General features: G+C 36.5%; 2 protein-coding genes across 6 annotated transcripts in view; one reads left to right on the forward strand and one right to left on the reverse strand.

The window, feature by feature from the left end:
- Positions 1–15,376, forward strand: part of LOC109091006 (sodium/hydrogen exchanger 7-like) — a 37,221-nt gene extending 21,845 nt beyond the window's left edge. The window contains exons 13-17 of one of the 5 annotated variants that reach the window (XM_042758503.1): positions 585–644; positions 4,712–4,775; positions 7,058–7,140; positions 11,167–11,272; positions 14,679–15,376. In XM_042758503.1, coding sequence (XP_042614437.1) covers positions 585–644; positions 4,712–4,775; positions 7,058–7,140; positions 11,167–11,272; positions 14,679–14,945 — 580 coding nt within the window. In that variant the 3' untranslated portion in view covers positions 14,946–15,376. Of the gene's footprint in view, positions 1–584; positions 645–4,711; positions 4,776–7,057; positions 7,141–11,166; positions 11,273–14,570 lie in introns of all 5 variants that reach the window. The other 4 variants (XM_042758507.1, XM_042758504.1, XM_042758505.1 and 1 more) reach the window with 4 other exon arrangements.
- Positions 15,377–16,960: 1,584 nt separating this feature from the next.
- LOC109091367 (carbohydrate sulfotransferase 7-like) lies at positions 16,961–23,481 on the reverse strand. The gene is made up of 2 exons (XM_042758508.1): positions 22,079–23,481; positions 16,961–18,778 (listed from the first exon to the last, which is right to left on the reverse strand). Exon 1 carries the CDS (start codon positions 23,350–23,352, stop codon positions 22,102–22,104), a length of 1,251 nt encoding a protein of 416 aa, XP_042614442.1. The 5' UTR covers positions 23,353–23,481; the 3' UTR covers positions 16,961–18,778; positions 22,079–22,101.
- Between the last annotated feature and the right edge of the window lie 1,775 nt (positions 23,482–25,256).

The following is a 25,256-nucleotide window of genomic DNA, read 5'->3' on the forward strand; positions in this document are numbered from 1 at the left end:
TAGATTTTTTTAATGTTATTATTTCAATAAATTGCTCTATGAAAATTTAGAAAAGCTTATGTAAACTATTATGACAGTTTTGAAATGGCCTGGACTGCGTTGCTCAAGACCTAAGCCAGACGATTCTCTTCGGCATTGGTTTAGACTTTCTTCCTCTGTGTTGGCCAGTTCTGCCTTTTCTAGAACAGTCCCGGGAGGTTCCACTTTCTCTATAAACATTGAGCTCAGTGCACAGAGAGCCAATTCAGAGCAGGAATGTGAAGCACCAAACACACTTTATGTATCAGAAAGGAAATGTCTGATTTGCAGAAAGAGTTGAAATGTCTTTTGACCTATATAATTTGATTCTTTGGAAAATGCCTAGATTTAGCCATTACATCTCTCTTTTGGCAATGTTAATTCCCTCACTTATTATGTTACTTTTTATGTGATGTCTTATGTAGTTATGTACCAAGAAACACAAATAGCAATACATAGATACAAAGACCAATCTTTGCAGTCAGAGAAACCTCCTTTGTAGTCTTTTCTCAGTAGAATGTTTGATGTTGGCAGGGCTGGTCTCAAGAGTTCTGTGTTGTGCTCAGGGTTGGAGAGACCACTGCTGCGGAGAAGGAGAGGCTGCGTAGACTGTGGAATTACGTCAGGTGATGATGGACTTTGCACTCTTGTACAGGTGGTGGTGACCTTACCTGGTAAAATGTACATTAGCAGCAGTCATTTGCGTGGGTGTTTGACACAGTAATACCTGGGCTTCTGCATTAATCAGGCACATATGTCTAGATTGCTTAAGACTCTGTTGTACTCCTATCCCTACAGTATTCCTGCGAAATCTGTTCTGCTCCTATCCTGTTTTATTTTACAGTGATGTACTGAAATGAAAAAGAAATGAAAACCAACCATTTTTATCACACTGGGCTGAAAATATCTATGCAAATATCTAAACAAAATCTTCTTAATATAATATTTTTTTCCACTTGGCTTTCCATATTCAACACCTTTTGAAATATTAAATAATGTTAAGTATTACACAACTCTGTATATGTAAAAATGATAATTTGATCTAATATACACATATTTATCCTATTAAGTGCTTAAGAATACACAACTAAGTTTAAATGTATTTTTTCTGTTTGTTGCTGTGGTCTGGTTTTTCTTCAAAAGAGTCCAAACACAACAGGTGTATACAGTATATCACCCATAATCGGTCCCTTTTACATTAATTGTAAATAAACCTTTTTTTTTTTCATATGAATGCTGGTTTTTGTCAGTGTTCCTATTATTGGACTAAAAAAGTAACACTTTTTTTTTTTTTCCTTCGGCCTGAAAACAAAAATAGTGGCTGGAATTTCAGTGCAAACATTCTATTCTATTCTACTCTACTCTACTCTGTTCCTGCTACTGTTCCTTAATCTAATATATTCTTCTGCTGATTTTTATTGTATTTTATTTTCCTACTGTGCTCCTAATCCTTCAATGTTTCTGTTAATCTATTCTACTACTGTAAAAATCATCTTCTTTTCTACTCAGTATAAACTATTACAGCACCCCTTTATAAGAAGTTAACTTCCTTTTCAAACAAATGTTTGTTCTCAGTGTTTAGTCAGTGCATTTCTTCTAGGGCTCTATTTAAAACTGGTGGGAGTCACTTTGAATGAATGTGTGTTTGTGTGTGTGCGTGCACTGTCACTTCTGTTTTCACATCGGGGTGCTAAAGGAAATCTATACACAAAGCTCACTGGCAAAGACTTGACACCCTCCTGGCTTAAAACTGCATATGAGTAATGCCAAGCCACCAAAAGAAACAAGATTATTCTTTCTAAATTAATAAGCTTCCTCTTATACCTGCATTCAGAACAGTCTGTTGCCCTTGGCTTGCTTGGTTTCAATACATCAGCAACCGCAAACACAGGCTGACAGCGAGAGCTGCTCTGTCCGTCTTACAGGAAATGTTCAGTATCCACCACGCTGATAAGCTTTTTGCACAAGCATGTGCATAATGTGTAGACTGTGCCACTGTTTCCCCTTTCCCTTTGTAACTTGTGTGTCAGCGAATCTTCCCTGATCTGTAACCCAGAGCTGTAAGTCCTGTTTGGACAACTCGGGCACCCTTTCTGTAAACCACTGTTTTACAGACAGTTCTCCCCAGCTTCTTAAGACACCCTTTCTGTCACCCAGAAATACATCACTGGTATTAGCAGAAGTATGTTAACTGTTTTTTTTTTCTAGAAGACAGATAAGTCGACTCTTTCTGTTTTCATTTGGGGCTTGTCCACATGGGCCGCACTAGAGATTCTGAATGCCTGCGCATCTGCTAACCCTCAAGCTTGGTCTAATTTCACAATGAAGTCTCTGTTGATCCTTGGGGTTCACAAGCCAGTGGCCGCATCATATCCACTGCTTTAATTGAGAGGGAGAATGAAAGACGAGCCACAGGATCAAAGATCATTAAATGTGCTTAAAGGCCAGAGTGAAAGTTCACCTAGTGTATTACTCATCTCAGCAAAATCTCACCCTCTGAGCTCTAAAGGTCTGCTGGGTTCTTCTCGTATTTCAGCCAGACAAGCGACCGCGAGGAACATGTCGGGCTCTCCACACAGTGTTGGTTTCTGATCCAGACGGAAGTCTATGGAGCCAGATCAGCCTCAAAAATAATATGTTTACAAAACAAAATTCATACAAAATTTACATTTACAAAATCCGATTTGTAAATGCAAAACACAATGCATAAATACACAAGTAAAGCATAAATATTTCCCCAAATGCTCACACAAATGCATCTTACCTAAATAAATGTAAAATGTTTAACACAAATATGTATATATCAAGTTCTTGAATTAATTTCCATCACACATTTATGAATGATGTTACGTGTATTTACGGATCGTTGGATCTGCATTTGCAAATCGTCACACGTGCGTGGACTGCTTTGAATTTGTGTGTGGTGTTTTTGAGACCTTCCTGACAGGTTTAGATTCATAAATCTCTTTTTTTGGAGGATGTTCTGTTCAGCCAATTGTGGTGAGCTTTTACTCCACCAATCAAAATGCTCCTTACTGAACAGACTCAAGAAGATCAACGCGGTGCTTGTGCTCTGCATTGTTCCATGATCGGGTCCTTGATGTAAAGAAATTTTAATGGGTAGTCTTTTTTTAGCACCTGATTACAATTTCTACAAAATTACATTGATTTGTATCATTCGACAAAATACAGCTACCCGGTTAGCCTGCTGTCTTATACACCAAAGTTGCACATACCCTGTTTATTCAGATCAATTTGTAATGTTATAAAATATGTATTAAATGTCCAGATATTTCATTTAATAACAACAATTATGTAATGTGTTCTGTTGTTGTTGTTGGTGATTAGTGGATTAAAAGCTTTTTTTGGAGAAAATCCTCCAAAAAAAGTTTTTTATGAATCTTAACCTGTCAGGTAGGTCTCAAAAATACCGCACACGAATTCAAAGCAGTCCAAGCACGTGTGACGATTTGCAAATGCAGATCCAATGATCTGTAAATACATGTAACATCATTCATAAATATGTGTTCGTATTTGTGTAACCATTTAAGATGCATTTGTGTGAGCATTTGGGGAAATATTTATGCTTTTACTTGTTTATTTATGAATTGTGTTTTGAATTTACAAATCGGATTTTGTAAATGTAAATTTTGCTGTGCATTTATGAATTTTGTTTTTTAAGCGTATTATTTTTGAGGCTGATCTGGCTCCATAGATGTCTGTTTCATTTACACAGGAAAATACTCTTTGTCATAAAGGGAACAACCACACACTTTAGGGATGAACTGATATTAAAATCATATCAAATCCAATAAGCCAATAATTATTTTCATGTTATGGCCAATAAGGCAAGGCAAGGCAAGTTTATTCCTATAGCACATTTCATACACAATGGTAATTCAAAGTGCTTTACATAAAAGAAAGTAAAATATTTTTTTTTTAATAATAACAAAGTAAAACAAGGTTTAAAAATTATTGAACCATTGATTTAAAATTCATTTAAAACACTTAAAAATAACCAATATTATAAATAATATCATAGTATTTATGGATATTTTTAATCCGCTTTTATTTTCAAAATTATTTTTTTTTCTTTCAGTTTCAGTAATTTTAGTACTTCAGCTTAAAATTTTGAAAGTTTTTTCATTTTGTATTTATAATTTAGCTTTATTATTTTGTTTGAGCTTAGTTAAAAATAATAACACTATAACCAAAATAGTACATATATTTTATACTAATATCAACTAAAAAAAGGCAAGTAAAAACTAAAATCAACCATGAAGTGTATGTACACTTGTTGTGTATTGTAAAAATCATTTTGATTTTACATGCGATTTGTGGCAGTTTTATAAAAGATGTCAAAAACTCAGTGTCCTAGACGTTTAGGCCTGTGACCAGCTGTAGAAAATAAATGAGTGGAATTTCCTGTAGACCTTATGATTTATTTCTGTAATTTCTTCTCAGTGGAAACCTTGCGGTAGGCATGTTGTGTGAAATGATATCATAACATGATCAATATAGTTCTGCTTGAGTCCTTTCCGCCTGTTTATCTTTTCTTCATGCTGCTGCTGTTTGTGGGCTTTGCTAAAAGGTCGCTGTACGTACTGTATGTGGCTGCATATGCACCGTGGGTTAAAAGCTCATGTTACAGATGCACACAGGCAGACTGACGTGCGGTTTCTCTCTCTTTCAGAGTTGGAGTGGACCCTGATCAGGATCTTCAGCCATGTGGGGACAGCTTCCAGGTCCTTCAGGGAGTAAGTCTCAATATGTTTCTGTCCTCCCACCAATTAAGCTTTTACCATCATTATATTTTGAAGTATTTTTGCTGCAGACATGAGTGATGCTTTAAACGGTACAAAGGAGACTTGTGTTAGTACTTTTTAAGTGATCAGTCATTTGTGTTATTTGTGGAGAGATCTTCCATAAGATAACTTGAACTGAGAATCTTTGTAAGAATGTTCCCTACAGTAAGTTCAGTTTTTTTTTTAAATCTTTATATGTTCCCAAACATTTTTTCCATAAAGGGATAGTTCACCCAAAGATAAAAAAAATTCATTTCACCCTCAAGTTGTTCCAAACTTGTATGAGTTTCTTTCAAACCAAACTGGTAGCCATTGACTTTCATTGGAATTTTTTGGAAATCAATGGCTACCAGCAACTGTTTGGCTGCTCACATTCTTCAAAATATCTTCTTTTGTTTTCATCAGAAACATAAGGGTGATTAAATGATGACAAAATGTTCATTTTTGGGCAAACTGTCCCTTTAAGAATACAACAAACTCGAAGAGAGAGGACCTATTTGTTGTCCACTGTAAATTATTACTTAACATTACTGTCAGATAGTAAATTATTGAATAGACATTAGTGAGTTTCTGTGAGGTCTTTATTACCTGAAGGGAATAGGCTAGCTAAAAGGCCTTTCTGTCTCTCTCTCTCCCTTTTGACAACCCTTAGTATTTTTTATCTGGAACACAAGAATCAGATAGAGTTATATGTATACTAGATTAAAAAAGTAAAACATGGTAGAAGCAATATATAGTCTATGTACCTAATATTTTAATGCTTAATGTTTGGAACAAGCCAGGACATTCATTAAATACCCTTTGGAAAGTAAAACAAGTATAAGGTTATTGTAACTCTAAAATATTATTTACAGTGATTTTTAAAAAAGAATGCATGAGTTTAAAATACATTCAAATAAAAGGATTGCAGTATACTGCATGTATGCAAACTATACAATATATAGCTAGAAAACTAGAAGAAAATAATTTAGAAGAATATTTTTTTTAAGAATTCTTAAGAATGTTTCTAATCGAGACCCTGATTTGTTCAAATGAAAATCTGTGCATGCAGTCTTGCAGTGAAAAGAAAAATAGCTAATAATATAAACCAAATGTTGTTGAAGCAGAAATTTTATGAAAACAAGAGGAATTTGTCTTTATTATTACATTTTATTATTTTAATTTAATATATATGTTAATATTTAACTTTTTTTTCAAGTAGTGTATTCACTAGCATATTACTTATTGCCTTGATATCAAAATTGTGCAATTTTACTGGTATTACTGTGTTTATATATATATTATATATATATATATATATATATATATATATATATATATATATATATATATATATATATATATATATATATATATATATATACATATACATATATATATATATATATATATATATATATATATATATATGTATATATATATATATATATATACTTTTGTTGAAGTACACTTTGTCTTTGCCACACATCTTATTAACAGTGGACCTCACTATAGTGTTAACAGTAAAGAAATGTGGCAATCTTAGGGTCAGTTGCGGTATGTGTTACTGTGAGCTTGTTTGTGATGGCGTTAATCTGTAATCTCTTTAAATGCAATGAAGCTGAACTCATGAGATAAGTTGAACTGGGATAAATGTACTGGCCGTGGGAAGAACAGAGCAAGACCTAAGGGATAAATATGGATGAATTTTGAGTGTGTATTTATGATAAACGGATAAGTATCAGGTTTCCATTCCACCCATTCAAAAGTTTGCATGCCATTTCTCCATATGGTCTGGTATTATGTGGCCAGTAGTGGATTAACGTTTGATGAAACTAAAGGGTGCAAAAAGTACACGTGTCACATATTATAATATAATATAATATAATCTTTTTTGGAAAAAAAAAAAGGGAAAATTAACAAAAAGGTTGACTTTTGAGCTAACATTTAAAGAATCAGGTTTTGACAAACCGAAATGAAAAACAGATTGCCAAACTCCAAACTGACAAACTCTATTACAACATGGATTGTTGTTTGCTGTACGCTACTGATAGAGTGATGTTCAATGATGAACATAAAACAATATATCTTTCCATTTATTTACTTGTCTGTCACAATAATGAGTTGTGCTTTGAATTATGTTAATTATTCAATAATTGCTAAAGCTACAGTATATAATATATATGTGTGGAAAAGTTTACATAACCCTGCCATAGTTTATACAAATCATACTTGCTTCCTCTTTCTCTCCTCAGGATGGAAGCCAGTCAGAAGGACAGAGCAAGACCAAGCAAGAGAGCGCCTGGCTCTTTAGACTCTGGTATACTTTTGATCACAAGTATCCTTTTCAGCATGCCATTCACAACAACACACACTTGGACACTTTTGTGGTCTTGTCATTAGGAACTCAAGCACGGTTGAGCATTACTTCTCTTTCACTATTCTCTTCTCTGCTCTTCCGTGAGCCTAGCCAGTGAGATTACTGTGGCTCCATACAAATGACTAGGAAAAAACATCTACTCCCACCCCATTGACAATGACAAAAGAGAGACACATATTGATGAAACTCGCTAAAGCAGATCTGGATGAATATTAATGCGGAGTGAGAGTGAGGAAGAGATGAATAATTTTCATCCAAGATTTCATAGGGTAGCTGTTTTTGATCAGTGTTGGAGTTCCTCTGAGGCGTTAACTGTGCCGAACTAACAAGCCTCACCAAACTCACCAACTCCCTCTCCAAAAAAGCTCCAGTCTGAGCTCAGTATGAGTCCCTGGAAATGTCATTACAGACATTCTTTGTACGGAAAGTCAAATGAAATGACTGCAGTCCATTTTCACAAAGCCCTCAGGTCCTGAATGAAGCAATCAATGATTCTTGAGCTTTCAGCGGGGCCCATCCACTGCAATTATTTTGTGCTGAGAGGATTACTGTACCTTTCAGTGAGACGGTCGTGGGTGGTGAGAGGAACAGCAGAAAAGCAAAGAAAGAACAGAATAGCAAAGAAAGGGGTTTTATTTAGCTCACGGTTGCTAGAAATAATGCTTAAAGGTGAAAGTAGCACACACACATTTTCTCACACACTTCTCAATCTGCTTCCTGCACAGCTGTGACTAGCCGGCTCCACATGTGGTGACTCACAGGTCCTCAGAGCTTATGTCAGATGTTTATTAGGAATCTTGGTTTGTGATTTTCTCTTCGCTCACAGCCATGCATTTGAGCTTAAAAGTGTGTTGCCTTATTTTCACAACAACCTACCCAGCAACATTCGGTTCCTTTTTCACAGGCCCTCGGAAATGAATTAAAGTGTGTGTGTCTGTGTGCTTTCCAGAAGGCAATTGCTATTGGATTGGCCAGGCGCCTGTTTTATTTCTCTTTGGGGACCAGACCGTGCTATTGGATATCCTAAATTTTTTTCAGTCTATACCTGGCAACCTCTCTCCAACTCTGCAGGGGACAACCAGTCCAGGTCAAAGATATTATATGCTTCCAAATCCATCACGGGGTGTTCTTGGTTTCAAGCCATTGACCCTTTACGGCCGCCTTCTCTGTTTTTAAACCCCGGCTGTCAAAAATGTAAAAAAAAAAAAACAGTATTGCTGCTAAATGCGTACTAGCTGTCCTGCTTAGATCTGTGTGCGCTGGACTCTGAGTGAACTATGATCTGTTTACTCCTGATTATGAGGCTGAGACTCAATCATATCTGTTCCGAGATGAGCTCTTGCCTCTGCCTTGCTGAATTTTAAAGCTTCCATTATAAGCAATGCTATTTTTGAATGGTTTGAATTGGCTGGTTGTTTTGAAATGTTTGACTTGGGTGAATGTCGGAAGTCTTGCAGTCAATATTGATTTCCCATAGGAAAAATGTATTGCTCAGTGGTTGCTTTTCCTAAGCTCAGGAAACTTCGATGAGATTCTCATATAGCTCTCATTTTACTCTCATTTTAGTATCAACAGCATTTCAAATGTTTCTCCTAAAATTCCTTAGGAGAAATAAAAGTAGACACAAATGAGACATGAGAAATATTTGAGAAAAACAGAGAATGTGGTGGAAGAAACTTAGAATATCTCTTTATTGTTTTGCTGCAATCTCTATAAAGACTCCATTATAGGAATATTTTTTTGCTCAGTGGTTGCTTTCTAACTTCAGGAGACTTAGTTGTGATTCTCATGTATTTCTCATTTTAGTCTCAACGGTGTCTCAGATGTTTCTCCTAAAAATCCTTAGAAGAAATAAAAGTAGACACGACTGAGAAAGTTCTGAAAGAAAGGAATCCTAAATGACAATGTGTGAGAAACATCTCTTTATTGTCTTGATGTAATCTCTTGCAAGACTTCATTATAAAAATGCTTTACTGCTCAGAGGTTGCTGTTGCTTTTTTTTATTGCAATGGTTTTTTTTTTTTCACCTTTAATGGTCAGGACAGTAGGAGTAGAGACAGGAAACAATTGGACAGGTGAGAATTGAACAGGAGCAGTAATGTACCTTTAGCTCTGCTGGGATTCATACCCATGTTGTCTGAGGTGCAGTTGTGCTTCACATCGATGCAATGCCCACAAGACTATGGCTCTGACAGAGGTTACTCTTTGCTCAGGCTGATTGTCTTTATATATCTCATAGAGATACCAGCTTTGTCTTAAGATGTCTTCAGTTTTATTTTAGGAGAAACTTTAAACTTTTACTGATATTGTAAATACTAAAACTATCATTTTAATATCATTAAACATTTCAGAATATCAAGGGTTACTAGTTTAAATGTTTAAATTAATCTTCAGTGTCCAGTATTGTATACACCACATTTTCCAAACACACTAGAAAGGACTTACAAGTGCAAGATGTTTAGTATAAGGGCTATATCTTTTTTTTAACAAATGTAAAACTAGTGTCACTCCCTTAGTTAAAGACTCTGGATCTCTCACATTTGTCTCCTGAAATGTTTAGAAGAGATCTCAACATCTTTACACACTGTGCTCAGATATTTCTCCTTAGCTAAAGACTCTGTATCTCTCACAGTTGTCTCCTCTAAATTTCAGAAGTGATCTTAATAACTTTACAAAGTCAAATATGAGCTCAAACTTTTCTTCCATATAATATGTATTAATATTAAAATTAATCAATTAATAATCAAGACTGAGTCATAAGCCATTTATGTGCCTTTCAGCAAAGAAAGCTCCAGGGTTACATTTTCTGTAGATCAGTTTTGATTAAAGGGTTAGTTCACCCAGAAATGAAAATTACCTCATAAATTGAAATAATAAAAAAAACCCTTCTGAGTGGCATGAAACATCTTGAAAGATCTAAGACAATTTGTAATATAACTCTGACTGGATTCGTCTGAAATAAGAAAGTCATATACACCTAGGATTACTTGAGGGTGAGTAATCTATGGGCTAGTTTTCATTTTTGGGTGAACTAACCCTTTAAGGCATCTGGTACATTTCCATTTCCAACAACAAATTATGTGCCTAAGTACACAAACATTGTCCTATAAAAAGTATTATATCTTTATTTCTGCATAATTTCTCTCTCAATATAACTTTTTTTTTAGTGCCTTTCAAGTACTTCACTTGATGCACACTTTGTAAAGTTGTTGAGATCTCTTCTAAAGCATTACAGGAGACCAAAATGAGGCCCCCAGATTATTTAGGTAAGGAGAAAAATCTGAGCACAGTGTGTGTGATGTTGAGATCTATTCTAAGGCTTTAAAAGAGGCAAATGTGAGAGATCCAGAGTCTCTAGCTAAGAATAAATATCTGAGCACAGTGTGTGATGTTGTTGAGATCTCTTTTAAAGCTTTAAAGGAGAACACTGTAAGATTATTAGAGTTTTTGTCTCAGGAGACAAGTTTGAGAAGCAGGAGACTCAAGCAAAAATCTCCATTCGATCTTAAAGTAACCTCTTTTCTGTCTAGGAGAAATATTTGAGATGTTAAAGAGATCTCACTTCTTTCCTATGAGTTGTGCCTGTTATGAATGAACATTGTTTCATCATTTACTTGCCCCCCATGGTGTTCAAAACCAGAGTTAAAATTTGTGTGGATAACAAAAAAGATTGTCCAAGCTGCTCTTTTGCGTACAATGAAAACTTATGGGTCTATGAAAGTAATCCAGTGTGCTATTTTAGGAATTGGTAGAGAATTATAAGGTATGATTTGCTAATGTGAATACTTTATAATCTACTGCTGCAAGAGGTTGACCATACCTGTATGTTTTCAGTTATTTTTGGAATTGAACATAATGTAGTATGTAGAATTTTCTACAATCAACCATTGTCCAGTAGCTCTAGGCTTCACGTGACAGTACAGATCTGTGGTTCACATCTGCCTGACATTGACTCTTTAGCTTTTCCCCTTAACACAAGTACAGTTACTTGAAGCCTATCCTGACCCATAGCGGGCCCCCTTTGACCTCCACTCTGCCGGCCTGCTGCGGTCCGCTAGCTCGATGTCTGACCAGCCCCCAGGCCTATGAGGTAAGAACATATATGCACACACACAGTTATTAAATGATTCAGTTTGCTAGATATAGCAATAAAGAATAAAATTATTTTTAATCTATAAAATGTGGGAAAATATATATTCATATTCATCAGTTTATTGTATTTTTTTATTTAATTGATTTTTATTATATTATGTAAAATCAATTATACTTGAACAATTGTTCATATATATATGAAATGTGTGTGTATATATATCTGTTTACTCAGTCTTTTTCAGAAAAATTATTGGTATTATTTAAATATAAAATATAATACAAATAATAAATCAATTAAATATGAAAATTATTTATATATATATATATATTATATATATATATATATATATATATATATATATATATATATATATAGGTTTACTTTTTCAAATGTGTGTATATATATATATATTACTTAAAATACAACTGGATATTCTCAAAATGGATATTCTCAAAATGGCCCATCATTGCCAGTATATTTGGTCGCTATGTTTCTAAGGAAGTAGCTTCTGAGTTTCTCAACAGCACACTTTGGTTTCCATAGCTTGCTTTCTAATGTTGTTGCTGCTTTGTGAAACCGTGTTTTGAAAAGAAAAGGGAAAAAGTCTGACAGACACACAAAAGCACTGGGGCTTTTAGACTGGACACAGACCCGAAGGCCCTTGTCACAAAAGAGCCTTTCATGATGCCACTCTGATAATGGTGAGCCTGAGAGGCGTTGCAGTATCTCAAGCATGGAGAACACCGTTATTCACAGCGGTCACAACCCCATTCACTCCTGCAATTTCCCCTATTCATCACAACATTCATACTGTAGCTCAGGCTGCTTGGCTGTGCTCACAGACGTCTGTTGGGTCACAATGAGCTAAATGTCCTGCAGAACTGCTTGACCCACCGTTCTCCCACGTAACACAATTATGCCCCTCATAGCCGCAGAGGATGGAATGGTGTGAAAACCAGAGTTTTTCCAGACCATGATGAAACTAGTTCTTACCTCAGAATATGAGTCATGATGTTTGTTACATACATCCTTTTAAACTGGGTCAGTTTATCTAAATACCCCAGTTTGTCTGTCTGTATATATTTCAGTTCCTCTTTTCCTGTCTTGATCGTTCTCTCTCGGCCCTCTTTAAACCTGTCACGTATATCTGAGTTCACAGTCTCTAGCCTTTTTCTTTGAATAGCATTTTCTTGTTTTGCTTGTCATCTTTTTATTTTAACCCAGCTCTCCCTCTGTTCTGCTTGTAGGTTTCATTTCCATATTCACTTCCTCTGTTAGTTTTATTAGTCACTTGCTTAATTATGGGATAATGAACTGTTAGCCAGTCATTGACGCAAAATGTGCAACACTTATTGTACTTCTAGTCCAGTATTTTGATTGGACAAGCATTGTTTCCAAGAGTGATTTTTTCTTTTTTTTTTATTTGGCTTCTTATGGAACTGTTTTCTGTGGCAAAGCAAAAATACACAAAATGACTGGTCTTATTAATGTAGGGTTCCTGCGTGTCTTAAGCCTTAATTTGCCCTTCCACAAATTAAGGCCTTAAAAAAGTCTTACATTCATAAAGTCAGGCATTAATTGTTCCAATATAAATATCCGTAAATCAAGATACAGATGCAAATTGAAGATATGAAGTCCTTTTTTATTATTTTGATTTACGTCTAATAAAACAAGTAAATGTTGATTTAAGAATCTTTAGACATTTGTACTCGAAAACAGTACTGATTTAAAAATAAAAAATACTTTTGTAGTGTGATCAAAGTAATTAAATTAAAGTAGTTTTTTCAAATTAAAGTTGTATTTTCAAACTTTGGAGTGTTGCTAATACTAGCCATTTACATTTAGAGACCATTTAGATTGATGTTTTGTGTTCCTTTCAATGTATTTCTTAAAAAGATTATCTTTATCAAACCTGCAGAAACCCTGTAATATGTATGCTGTTAGCTGTGAGTTCTTGCAAAATATTAAAAGAGATTGCTTTGCTATAATGACTGATTTAACTAGAGTATTCCTCTCATAACATGGCCACTTGGCAAATAAATAAAAAAGGCAAGAAATATGGATTTGAGTTGTTGTCTATATTTGAAGCTAACTGTTGGTTAACAGTTTAGTTTGTTTGATCTGTTGGCACACACTGTAACCGTGCTTCAGTGACAACCCCCTTCAGTAGCACCCAGTGATTCTCTGAAGTACCACTAAACCCAGTGATCTGTGAATGGCAAGCTTTTAAAATGTGGGAGATACATATGCATCCCGTGAATAGAGTTGTGTGAATTTGCTGTTTTTCAGTCATTGCTTATGTTGCCTTCAAGTCCACCTGGGAAGCTCCTACATTTGAGTTCATCGTTATTGCAAGGACACTCGTTAAATCCGGAAGCAAAATATGATAATAGAAGTCTAAACAAATAAAATACCCATTGAATGATGACAAAAGCTCTTTTTTTAAGTAAATATGTAAACCACCTATATAATTTATGCATGATGTCTTCTAAATAAATAATAGCCAACCGCAACGTGAGTCATTAGATTACTTTACATAAGTTGATCATAAGCTCTGTTGTACAGTATATGTTAGGAATAATTTATGATGGAATGGATGAAAATTAATTCACACCCCAAGGTGGTAATGCAGCCAAGACTTAAAGGGTGTACATTATTTTTCAAAAATTAAACTTCATAAGCCAATTCATCTTCATTTATTTTCGCTTTTACCATAGTTACCACACTTTTTTTTTATTTAAATTTCAAGATCTTTTAAATCAAGACATATTCTTTTTTTTTTTTCTTTAATATCAAGACCTTTTCAGTTTTACATCTGAAACACTTTCCTTTTTTCCCCCTTTTTGTTTACAATTAAATAAATAAATAAAAAAAAAAATATATATATATATATATATATATATATATATAATTTTTTAAATATTTTTGTTTATCCCAGAAATATTGTTGCGTCTTTTTTTTCTAGACCACTGATTCAGCATGTTGCACCTTAAGATTTGTCAGAATTAATCCGTGCTGTAGTCTAAAACAAATTAATGTTAAAATACACTACTTGCATTGAAATAACTTGTGCATGCCTATTCTAATATAACAATTTTGCCATTTGGATATCACTAAGAATATTGAGTTTCTACTTTTTAAATATGACTTTGTTGTTATAAAGTGTCACATAATTTTTAATGATAATTCCAACTGCACTTGAATGCTTTATTACACACAGGTAAGTGTTTTTTCTCTTGCATAAGGACATATAAGTGTATTTCTCTTTTTATCCTGTCTTTTTGTGACTCCACAGTGTCCCTCATGAACCTTAGTGCTGAGTATGAATAGTGTGTTTGCAAGTATGTGTGTGTTGAAGCATCCCATCCTCCTCCCTTCATGTTCGACTTGTCACTGTGCTCAGCAGAACCACGAGCCGCTGCAAGACAATGACTCAGACCTCATCCTGAACGAAGGAGACCTGACGCTGACCTATGGCGACACGTCCATCACAGCCAACGGGGCCTCGTCCTCCTCCGGCCTCGAAGGATCGGGCGGAAGCTGGGGTGTGAACGGCAAACGCAGCGACAGCACATCGGAGGATGCTCTGGAGCGAGAACTGGACACGCGTGAACATGAGCTCTTGAGCCGCGGCACACGTCTTGTTTTCCCCATGGAGGACCACGCTTGACCCTGCCTCCCAAACCTTAAACCACGTCTCCCTGTGCTCCACACCTCCACTTTTCTTGCACATTGATCCATCAGAACACCCATGACCCCTCCAAAGATCTCATGCAGGGGGTCTGAAATCTTAAAGGAAAAGAAAGATGGAGAGCAGGAGGGTTTGTGCTCTGATGTATTCAGAGAACGGAGGCAACATAATTGATGCTGTGGCAGACTCTGATTCTGTGTCTACCCATGAAAATGTGATTTGTAGGAGGAAAAAAAATATATAAAACTGCTATTAAGAATGCATATGGAACAGCTCTGGACATTCAATGTCCTTATGGCTGTCATTTATGATGAGGGATTCATGCCGAACAGTCTCTGCTGCCCTTAACATTCAAATTCATACGATCTCACACACACTGCCCGCCGCATATTAACATTTTAGCTTAGTAGTTCTTTGTTTAGCTTAGTAGTTCTTTGTTTAGCTTAGTAGTTCTTTGTTTAGCTTAGTAATTCTTTGTGCAAACTGGAAATATGATTGACAAATATGACTGAGCCAGTTTTTGTATGAACAGCCAGTATTAGGTTTATCATTTACATTTAAATGTTCATCTTTCCCATCAGGCAAATGAGTGAGCAGCTTATAATGTTTGTAAATATGCCTTGGCAGTGGTGTTCCTGAAAGCTTACAAACACAGTGGCAACATGGACATGAGTGCATGCTAATCTCATGACTGCATACGGGAACCTTGTAGTACTTAACTCTAGTGAGTTGGAGTTTACACTTCCTGTAATATCTTGGTTAGGTCATTATACAAGTTGACGTGCTGGTTGTTGTAAATTTGAATGTTGATCTGCACAGCCATGTTTTCTTTTTCTCTCTTTTAAACAGCTGGATGCAAGTGTATGAGCCATGCACTTTAGCTGCAGCTGAGCTGCAGTCCTTGCATGTATTGCTTTATTATGTGAACATATTAACCACTTGCATACTCACAGCCAGAATCTGTGATGCAGAATGTTGTAAACATCAAGGAGTCTTCATATCTGCATCAAACAATTTGTGTTTGTGGCGTTCCTTTTGCGCCTCCTCACATTAGAATGTTCTTGAAGGTGTTTTTTTGCATTATGTATGAGTTGCTGCTATGTGGCAGTCTGCAATTCTGAAATCAGGAATCTGGAGTGTTCGGCATGATGTTGACCTGTTCATACAGTAAACGGATGGCCTAGTGCCAGTAACCGCCAAAACGCATTCCTTCCATCCTTCCTGTCTAGAAATGAATGTTAATGAATACAAGACTATGAAGTCCAGGAGTTTAGTTAATAACAAACTTGCAGATGTTTGAAATAAGTCATTCATTCTGATTTATATTCAACACAATAAACTAACTTTGCACTCTTTCCATTCAATAACCTTTACAATTGTCTGCACTTGCGCCTGTCTGTTTCCTTCTAACAGGGCTTTTTGAGTTGTTTGAGGAAACATTTCGCTTCCAACGGAATCCAGTGCAACATCTGACCTGAATTAAGGAGATTTGCACTATTTATGTGGAGCTTCGGCTGGCAAATGAGCCTCATGGGCTTCGTGGCAATCGAGGTTTAAGGTGCAGAACCTTAACCAGCTGTAGCAAAAGACTGAATTCACATGTAATCCGGCTATGAAGTCACTCTGAATGACTCTTCTAACATGTCTGATCCTTTACCTTACTGTGCTGGACTTGTATGTACCTTCAGGATATGTAACTCCCTCCTGTAACATTCATCTTTTACTTGCTGTTCTGCATGTCAGTATATAAACAAACAAAAATCCATATTCAATGCCATTTTTGTCTGTGATGTATGAAACACCAAAATGCTCAGTTTTCCCATTTGAATCCCTATTATGTATAATAATAATTATTATTATTATTTACAATAATATTATTATTATACATAAAGATCCACACAGCTTGCCAAATACTGTGACAAAACTGTGGTATTGATTGTAGTTTAACAATTGTACACTTATAAAAAAAAAATAGCCAAAGTATCAAAGCGGGCTACAGTATCAATACCTAAATAAGGTATTTGATTTATTTTATATGTCATTAAATAAGAATAAGAATAATAAAACAAGAAAACTAGTGTTTACAACAAAAATGTATGTACAAGTTGTTTTTATAAATAACAGATTTGTTCATTTATTAATTCTGATGGTTCACATTACTTTAGAGTAAATGTTTAAAATGAAAAAACAATGTTAAAGGGGACATCTAATGCAAAATTCACTTTGACATGATGTTTGCATGTCTTAGCAGTGTGTGTGGACACAGCCACCCAACAATGATAAAAATCCATTCACTACTTTTTTTAATCGCCCCCAAACCTAAACAATCTCGATAATCAAGCCTTTTGATTTTCTGAGCATTATGAGATCATATGACCGCTGACGGATCGTCCTGTATTATTAGCATTTCTCCGCCCTCAGCCAATTGTCCACACTTTTCTCCGCTCTTGAGCAGCTGTAGTGAAAACAAAGACTCGAAAGCAATGTAGGTGTTTGTAGTTGGATGTAAAAGTGAACATAAGAGAACATTTCCTCCCGACACTGACATTAGTTTTGTTTTTGATGGTAACATGCCAATAAATACACCTAAATTTGTTTATGTCTGTGCGAATAATTTTACTCGAGAATGCTTTCTGAATGAGGGACAGTTCAAGGCAGGTTTTGCTAAAAAGTTCAAACTCAAGGATGGACCAGTACTCACTGTTCATAATCCAGCAGCACCTCAAGCAAAACTAAGTCACACACTTTATATTTGTGATTATTTGCGAATCACCTTTCCTTTTTCACTGAAGACAGAAGCGGAGGAAGCAGAGCTCATTAGCATTTAAAGAGACATACACCGAAAAAGGGTCACTGCGAACAGAGCTGTTTTTGACAAAGTATGTTGCATGAAGATCCTAAAGAATCATACCAGCTTATGGAAAATGGGTCTGATGTCCCCTTTAACAAAATGATAATCATCTAGCATTTCTCCTAGAGCACAAAAGACTTGTATCCTCAAAGAATGATTGTGTGTTTTAGTTTTAGATGAGACCTTCCGGCCATTTAACTATTCAAATTGCAATCCTGTCCTCTTCATACACAAATGAACACAACATTCTGCACAGTCTAATAGCCCAGTCCAGAACAAGCAGGTGATGTCCAGGGGCAACTGGGTAATTTCACACCAGCAGGAATGTTGCGAGTTGGGGAGAGAAGTCTGAATTTCCCAACTCCATCCACTAGATCTTCAGTTCACTGAATTGCATTTTGTGCTTCACAGATAAGTCCTGCATTCAGTTTTTGGGGGGGCGGTACCACAGAAACTGGAGTGCCCTTGATGCATAATCTTCTTTTCATTCATTGTTTATAAATACAGGAATGTTTTCGGTATGAAATCCTCCCGACGAACCGATCACTCAACAGGATGTCAGTCTCCAGGCCTAGTGCATGTGCAACAGCACGGGTACACGTAAAGACTCGGTCTTGTGTGTCTGATTATGGGCTGCTGGGGATTGGGCAGGGATTACTGAGGATGAAATCTGTCAGGACACAGTCAGGACTGAGCCTTTGTTAGCCATTTCATTCTCTCTTGCTGAACGTGTTTCCTCTCTGTTATTGTTAGTCGTTTTCTTACAGGATTCTTGTCAGTATTATTTGAGGTCGATGGGTTTGTAAGTGTCTCTCTTCTGTCGTCTGCTCTGCACCCCATGATGCCACTGTGAGGGAGAACTCTGGGTGTTGCTCCTCCACTGGTGTGTCGTACCTTCTGGTGTAGCTTCATATCCGGCTGTTCCCCCTCTGTCCTCCTTTTCCTCCATCACATCAGGCTTCTACAGCAAAGAGGGGAACATGACTATTATATAGAGATGTTTACTGAAAACAGTGATTCTATACAGAATGTCAACAAAATTGAGTCATAAAAGTACAGTCTACTTTCTGTACCGCTAGTATTTGTCACAGATATTCAGCGTGATGGTTTAAATTGAAACAATGTGTTCCTATAGACCTACTCATACTGGAAGTGAAAATTTATTTGATAGTTATTATTAGTATAATATGAATAGCTGTATTATTATATTTTGTAGTGATATTTAAATTATTATACACGTATTTAAAATATAATAGTAATCTAATATTAGATTATTTAATACAGTAATAATGTTTTTTTGTTTCTCAGATCTCAGAAGTCTTTTTTGATCATTAGAATATTAATTAGTATAATAATAGCTATATTACTTAATATATAATAATTAAAATGTATTACAATTGTCGCTACATTTAAAAAAAAAAATCTAAAATTAATATATTAATGGGTTTTTGTGTTCTTTTGGAGTTCCTATTAATCCTCCCAACACACACACACACATATAGATTATATAAGTTATAATATGTGTATATAAATTGTTATTTAATATTAGATTATTAATATATTATTAGTTTTTGTGTTTCTTTAGTTTTTCATTATTTTAAATTATTATTATTATTTTTTTTACATTACATCAATAATAATAAAAGTTCAAATATTATTAAACAATTATTAAATTATGTGACACCCAAGCATTTCAAAAATATGTCATACAAGTAATTTTTGAAAATAAGGTTGTGATGGGCTCTAGGTCTTGGAGGTTGTCTCATCTGGTACTGGGGGACACTTAGACGACTGTACTTGTCACAGCCGTGTACGTCTGGTGCCAACATGTCTAGGTTTAGTCATGGCAGAGCCCTCAAAGATTGAGCTGGTGACAGGCTCAGCTCAGGGAGCACTGGTCCCTCCAGGGACTAACCAGCACAAAGCAGTCCCTGTTTCAGCCTGTTCCAACCACATGTGGTCTGTCTGTTAGGTCACACCAGCCCCCCTCATCACATGACTCTGATAGTGATAACAAAGAAGCCTGTATCAAGATACAGCACCGTTTACATGCCTCACAATGAAATCAGACTCAAGCATGATGGCTAAATGATTTTTACTGGTCACAGTGCTGACAGTATTTTTAACCACTGTATCGGCTACATCAGTGGTTCTCAAACCTGTCCTAGAGTACCCCCTGCCCTGCACGTTTTGTATGTGTCCCTCATCTATCACACCTGATTCAACTCATCAGCTCATTAGTGGAGACTGCAAGACCTGAAGTGTGTGTCAGATATATGGAGACATACAAACTGTGCCATGCTGGGGGTACTTCATGGAGAGGTTTGAGAACCACTTGGCTACACTAAAAACAAAACTGGTAATTTTGCTGACCGAAGTCTGTTTGGAAATGACTAAATTAAGCCACCATATAACTTTCACTTCCTACAGTTCAAGAGGACAGCATTAACCCCATGACTTCACAGCTTCAGACTGGATCAATGACCCCGGCTCAACTCGACTCTTCTATTGTCTCTTTTAAATATTCATGATTATCAAATACTAAAATTGTGCACTGATTCTGCACTTTTGCCCTCACCAGTGTTTTTACAACAATTACTGACTGAAATGGTACACTTTAAAGTGAAAAAAGAAAGTGAAAGTCGTGACATTTGCCAAGTATGGTAACCCATACTCGGAATTGGTGCTCTGCATTTAACCCATCCAAGTGCACACACACAGCAATGAACACACACACCGTGAACACACATCCGGAGCAGTAGGCAGCTATATCCAGCACCCGGGGCGCAACTGGGTGTTCAGGGCTTTGCTCAAGGGCACTTCAGGCATGGGTATCGAGGGTGGAAGAGAGCTCTGTTCATTCACTCTGATTTTAGCTAAACAAGAATCCAACTGAAGTCAATAACATATCTATAAAAGATCACGTTTTCTCTTCCCAAGGGGTTGTTGGGCATTATAAAAACCGATTATATGCATCATTATATAGATCAGACCAGACACCAGAAATTGTGCTTCAAGCCTCGTTAGTCACTCAGTGTTTGTGCGTGGCATTCACATATACTGCATAACAGCACACTGCCAATAAAATCAATTTACATATTTACAACTACACTAGTCACAGTGTTGCATAATCAATCTTCTCATGTAATAGATGGAAGCATCAATGTATAGGCTTACTAGATGAATGTAAAACTAACCCATCTAACAAATTTATACTCGGCACAAATCTAAAGCAGCAGAAAACACCCCATCTTATCATGGATGCCCTGTTTTGCATTTGCACACATCTGTTTGACCTGATAAAGAGAAGTACAGCACGCAGTGACCCTGTTACACATACGCATGTAAATATCATTCAGTTGCAACAGGAATAATGTTAAATAAAGGGCAGTTCCCTTAAAAAAAAACTATTGTGATAAAGTGTGTTAAAAAAGGTAGTACTGTAATTCTATGCCCACAATTCATTGTACTTTTCCTTTAAACTTTAAATTTAAAACCACATTTGCAAAATAATAACACATGTACATGCTTGAGTATTAATTCTGTACTTATGTAGTAGTTATGTTACTGTATTTTCCTATATAAAGTAATATATCCAGTACCATGTTACAGCGATGGTATCAGATGTAATAGTATGCTACCGTGGTATTTAAATGGCATTCAAAGAATACTGTGGTGCATGTACTGAACTGTACTAATTCAGTTTCCTTATAAAAACATACAGTGGCAGAACCATGATACAGTTAAATAGTTTGGGGTTGGTAAGTTTTTCTTTTTTAAATAAATCTCTTATGCTCACCAAAGTTACATTAATTTGATCGAAAATACGGTAAGAAAAGTGTATTTGTTTAATATTTTTGTTGTTTAAAATAACTATTTTCTATTTCTATTTCTTTTCTATTCTATTTGCCATGGTTTCTTTTGTCAGTTGGAGTTAGTTCACCCAGATAGTTCCCCAAAAATGAAAAGACTGTCATCTTTACTCACTCTTAGGTTGTTCCAAACCTGTATGATTATCTTTCTTCTGTTGAACACAAAGGAAGATATTTTGAAGACTGTTTATAGTCGCCATTGACTTCCATAATATTAATACCATCAACTTGGTTACCAATGTTCTTCAAAATATCATTTTTTGTGTTCAAAAGAAGAAAGAAACTCTATCATGATGCTCAATAATGCTGTTTTTACACTAAGTTCTGGTACCAACCCTATGTATAGGTGACATCCTGTCGCACTTGTTGACATAATTTCAGACACATACCATAAACTCGTGTTTTGGTGGTTTTAGGTATTGTCCATGTTCCTCTTCTGATAGCCCAGCTCTCTCATGACCTCACTGCAGTAGGCTTCAACCTGGTTCACCTGCTCCACATTCAGCCTTTCCCTCCAGGCGTAAATAGCCTCTTTGGCATCTCTGGATGATATGAGGAAAGGTTTGTCCGAGGAATAGCCCTGTCCGTGTGTCATGTTCACCACAAACTTCTCCATGGCCTTAGAAAGGGTGAGGTTGGAGAACCGGTAGAGCCTCTGGAGCTCGTCCACGGGTCTGAGGACCAGGTTTTCGTATTTCAGCCGCATGTAGTTTCTCTTCACCCACGGAGGAGCGTTCATTACGAGCAACATGTCGTTGAGCCAGTTATCGCATATTAACTCCATCGCGCTCGAGACGTAGTTCTCGGCTCTATGGACCCTGTTGCTAGGCACCAGAAGGCGCTTGTATTTATCGCTCTGCTTCTTGCTCCTCAGCACCTGTATGCTCTCCTTCACCAACGCTAGCTTAGACTTCAGCCGAGAATTATGCACGGCCCGGGGGTCGCGAAACAACTGGACTATCTGGAGGTTGATGGCGGGGTCTCGCATGAGGGGAACCAGAACCGCCACATCTAAAACCCGCACGTCTTTGATGACCATCACCGGGTACTTTTTGCACTCTTTCTCCAGCTCTTTGAGGTCTCTGGGCTGGCATTTGCCACACACGTCTCCTTGAACTAAACCAATCTCGTGTTTTTTATACGCTTTGCAGAGAGGCTCGGAACAAATGACCTTGTTCGTTTTCCAGCCGAAAATAAAAGAGGTGCTTACGTTGGACGAGCCCGCGTAGAGTTTTAACACTGAGAAATCGCATCTAAACAGAGAGTTCATCATGTCTCTCACTGCTCCTTGTAAACTGCCCGCATCTCCCGGATAAAGCGCCTGCCACATAATCCACATGGGCTCGTATAAATAAAACACATCGGGATGCTGATTAAATAATTCTCCTAAAAAAGAAGAGCCTGTCCTCCAGGTCGCGTGGAGGTATATGTGCGTTCTGGACTGACTCCTGTTGCGATAGTCCTCCACCTCCGTTGAGTTGCCCGTCCTGGTGCTACTCCACAGGGCGATGGTGCTCTCCAGATCGGGACACTTTTGTTGCTGATATCCATCTTTAATGTGGGGCGATTTGCTCCGGTAATCTAGTACGTATGGAATTAAAAGCAGCGCCACGGAGTATCCTAGAATTAAGATGATGTATTTTTTCTGAAGCCTTCTCTTCATGGCCTCAGCGGAGTGAGAGACGCGGATCTCGGCGAACTGCTCGACTCCAGATGAGGCGCCTGCCTCGACGAATACTGTGAAATTACGACAGTAAAGTTTAGAGGGTAGAATCTTTTTTTCTCAGTCGTAATGTGACAAGTCCCGCCTTCTGTGACAGGATTGGCTAGTGGGAGTTGCTCATAAGAAGATTGCGATTGGATAGTTACGATGTCACTCATATAGCCGTGCGAATCGTGAAGGGCAAAATATTAGCACATTTTAACATTTGCGTTAGTTTTGTTTTGTTCTGTAACATCAATAATAAAAAAAAAAAAAAAATTAAACTGTCCCTTTAGTTTGTGTCTTCAAAACTTTTAGAAAACAAAATACTTTATGATAGAAAGCTGCGCAAATACAAAAGTGCACGAAATGTTTTGTATACTGAATGTTTTGTTGTTGCTGGAGGGAATTTTAAATGAGCACAAATATTGTGTCTGGTGGTGTTGATTTGGAAACTTAAATCTGTTCACTGGTAAAAATTTCAAGAGATAAGTGAGATGAGAATGTTAACAATAGATACTATTTCGGTAGATGATTAATTAAGTGTATAAGTGATGTTATTTATAGAACTGCAATGGATGTAATTGGGAAAAGTGAAGGAAATAGGAGGAAGAAAGCTGTACCATGGTGGACAGAGGAATGTAATGTAGTCATCCAAAAACAGAGCACTTAAGTAAAGAAATCATATTCATTTGATGATTTTATGGATTATAAAAGAGCACCAGCAAATGTTAGGAAAAGAATTCGGAGGGCAAAAAGAAATCATTGGAGGAAAATTTGTGAGGAAATTAGAAAAGTGTGGGAATTGATAAGACTGATGGACGGATTCCTGTTTTAATTAGTGGAGTGGAAAATTTTAAATTTAAAAAAGATAACAGTCAAAAGTAAAAGAGGAATGAATGTTTTGAGATGTTTGGCAGGAGTAGATTGGGGTGCTGACCAGCAGTCTCTACTGTGCACTTATAAAGTATATATAAAGTATATGATTTATGCATCAATTTTTGCATATCTGCCTGAAAAAAGTTAAATTAAGCACAAAATCAAGCCTTAAGAATATACTATGGAGCATTTCGAACATCCCCTGTATCCACACTGCAGGTAGAAATGGGTGAGATGCCGTTGGAGTTCTAATGGCTTCAACTGAAATTGGTATTGGGGGACTATAAAGGGGCATTCAGAAATACACCCATTTAAGAGTGTACTGGAAAATAACTGGGAACACGTATACGTTAATTTGAACAGACTTAGATGGAAAGCAAATAAAGAGGCTCACCAAATTGGAATAAATAACTGTGTTGTTTACCTAAGTGTAGAGCTGCCAGCAACACCACCATGGTTATTTTTCAGTGCCTGAAGTTGACTTTCAGCTGCTAATGAATATCAAAGATAAAGATAGAATGCAACTAGAAACGGTCGAGCATGTTTATTAAAATGCAAATACAACAACTAAAAGAGGCTCTTAGTAATGCAGCTTTCAATGGAAAATTTGTTAAATAAAGATGCAACAGTGTTCAATATACTGTTAAAATATCTAAAAGACACAGGATTGATAAACAGCATTCAAGGAAGAATCATAGACTGTATAAAAATAGGGAAGAATATGTAAAAAAAAAAATTTGATCCACTCAGCGTCAATGCTCCACACTCCATCCCAGTAGGTGGCGGTATATGCACCAAAAGCTGGTTTGCCAAGTGCCATAAAATGTCGAAGAAGAAGAGGACACACACACACACACACACACACACACACACACACACACACACACACACACACACACACACACACACACACACACACACATACACATACATAGGCTATATATATGATATATAAATAAACTGCAATTCATCGACTGGCCGCTAGA

This window comes from Cyprinus carpio, chromosome A6 (assembly GCF_018340385.1).
Source record: "Cyprinus carpio isolate SPL01 chromosome A6, ASM1834038v1, whole genome shotgun sequence".
NCBI classification, from domain to species: domain Eukaryota; kingdom Metazoa; phylum Chordata; class Actinopteri; order Cypriniformes; family Cyprinidae; genus Cyprinus; species Cyprinus carpio.

Coding starts and splice junctions, on each gene's coding strand:
- LOC109091367 (XM_042758508.1), bottom strand. CDS start 23,352: ATGAAGAGAAGGCTTCAGAAAAAATACATCATCTTAATTCTAGGATAC.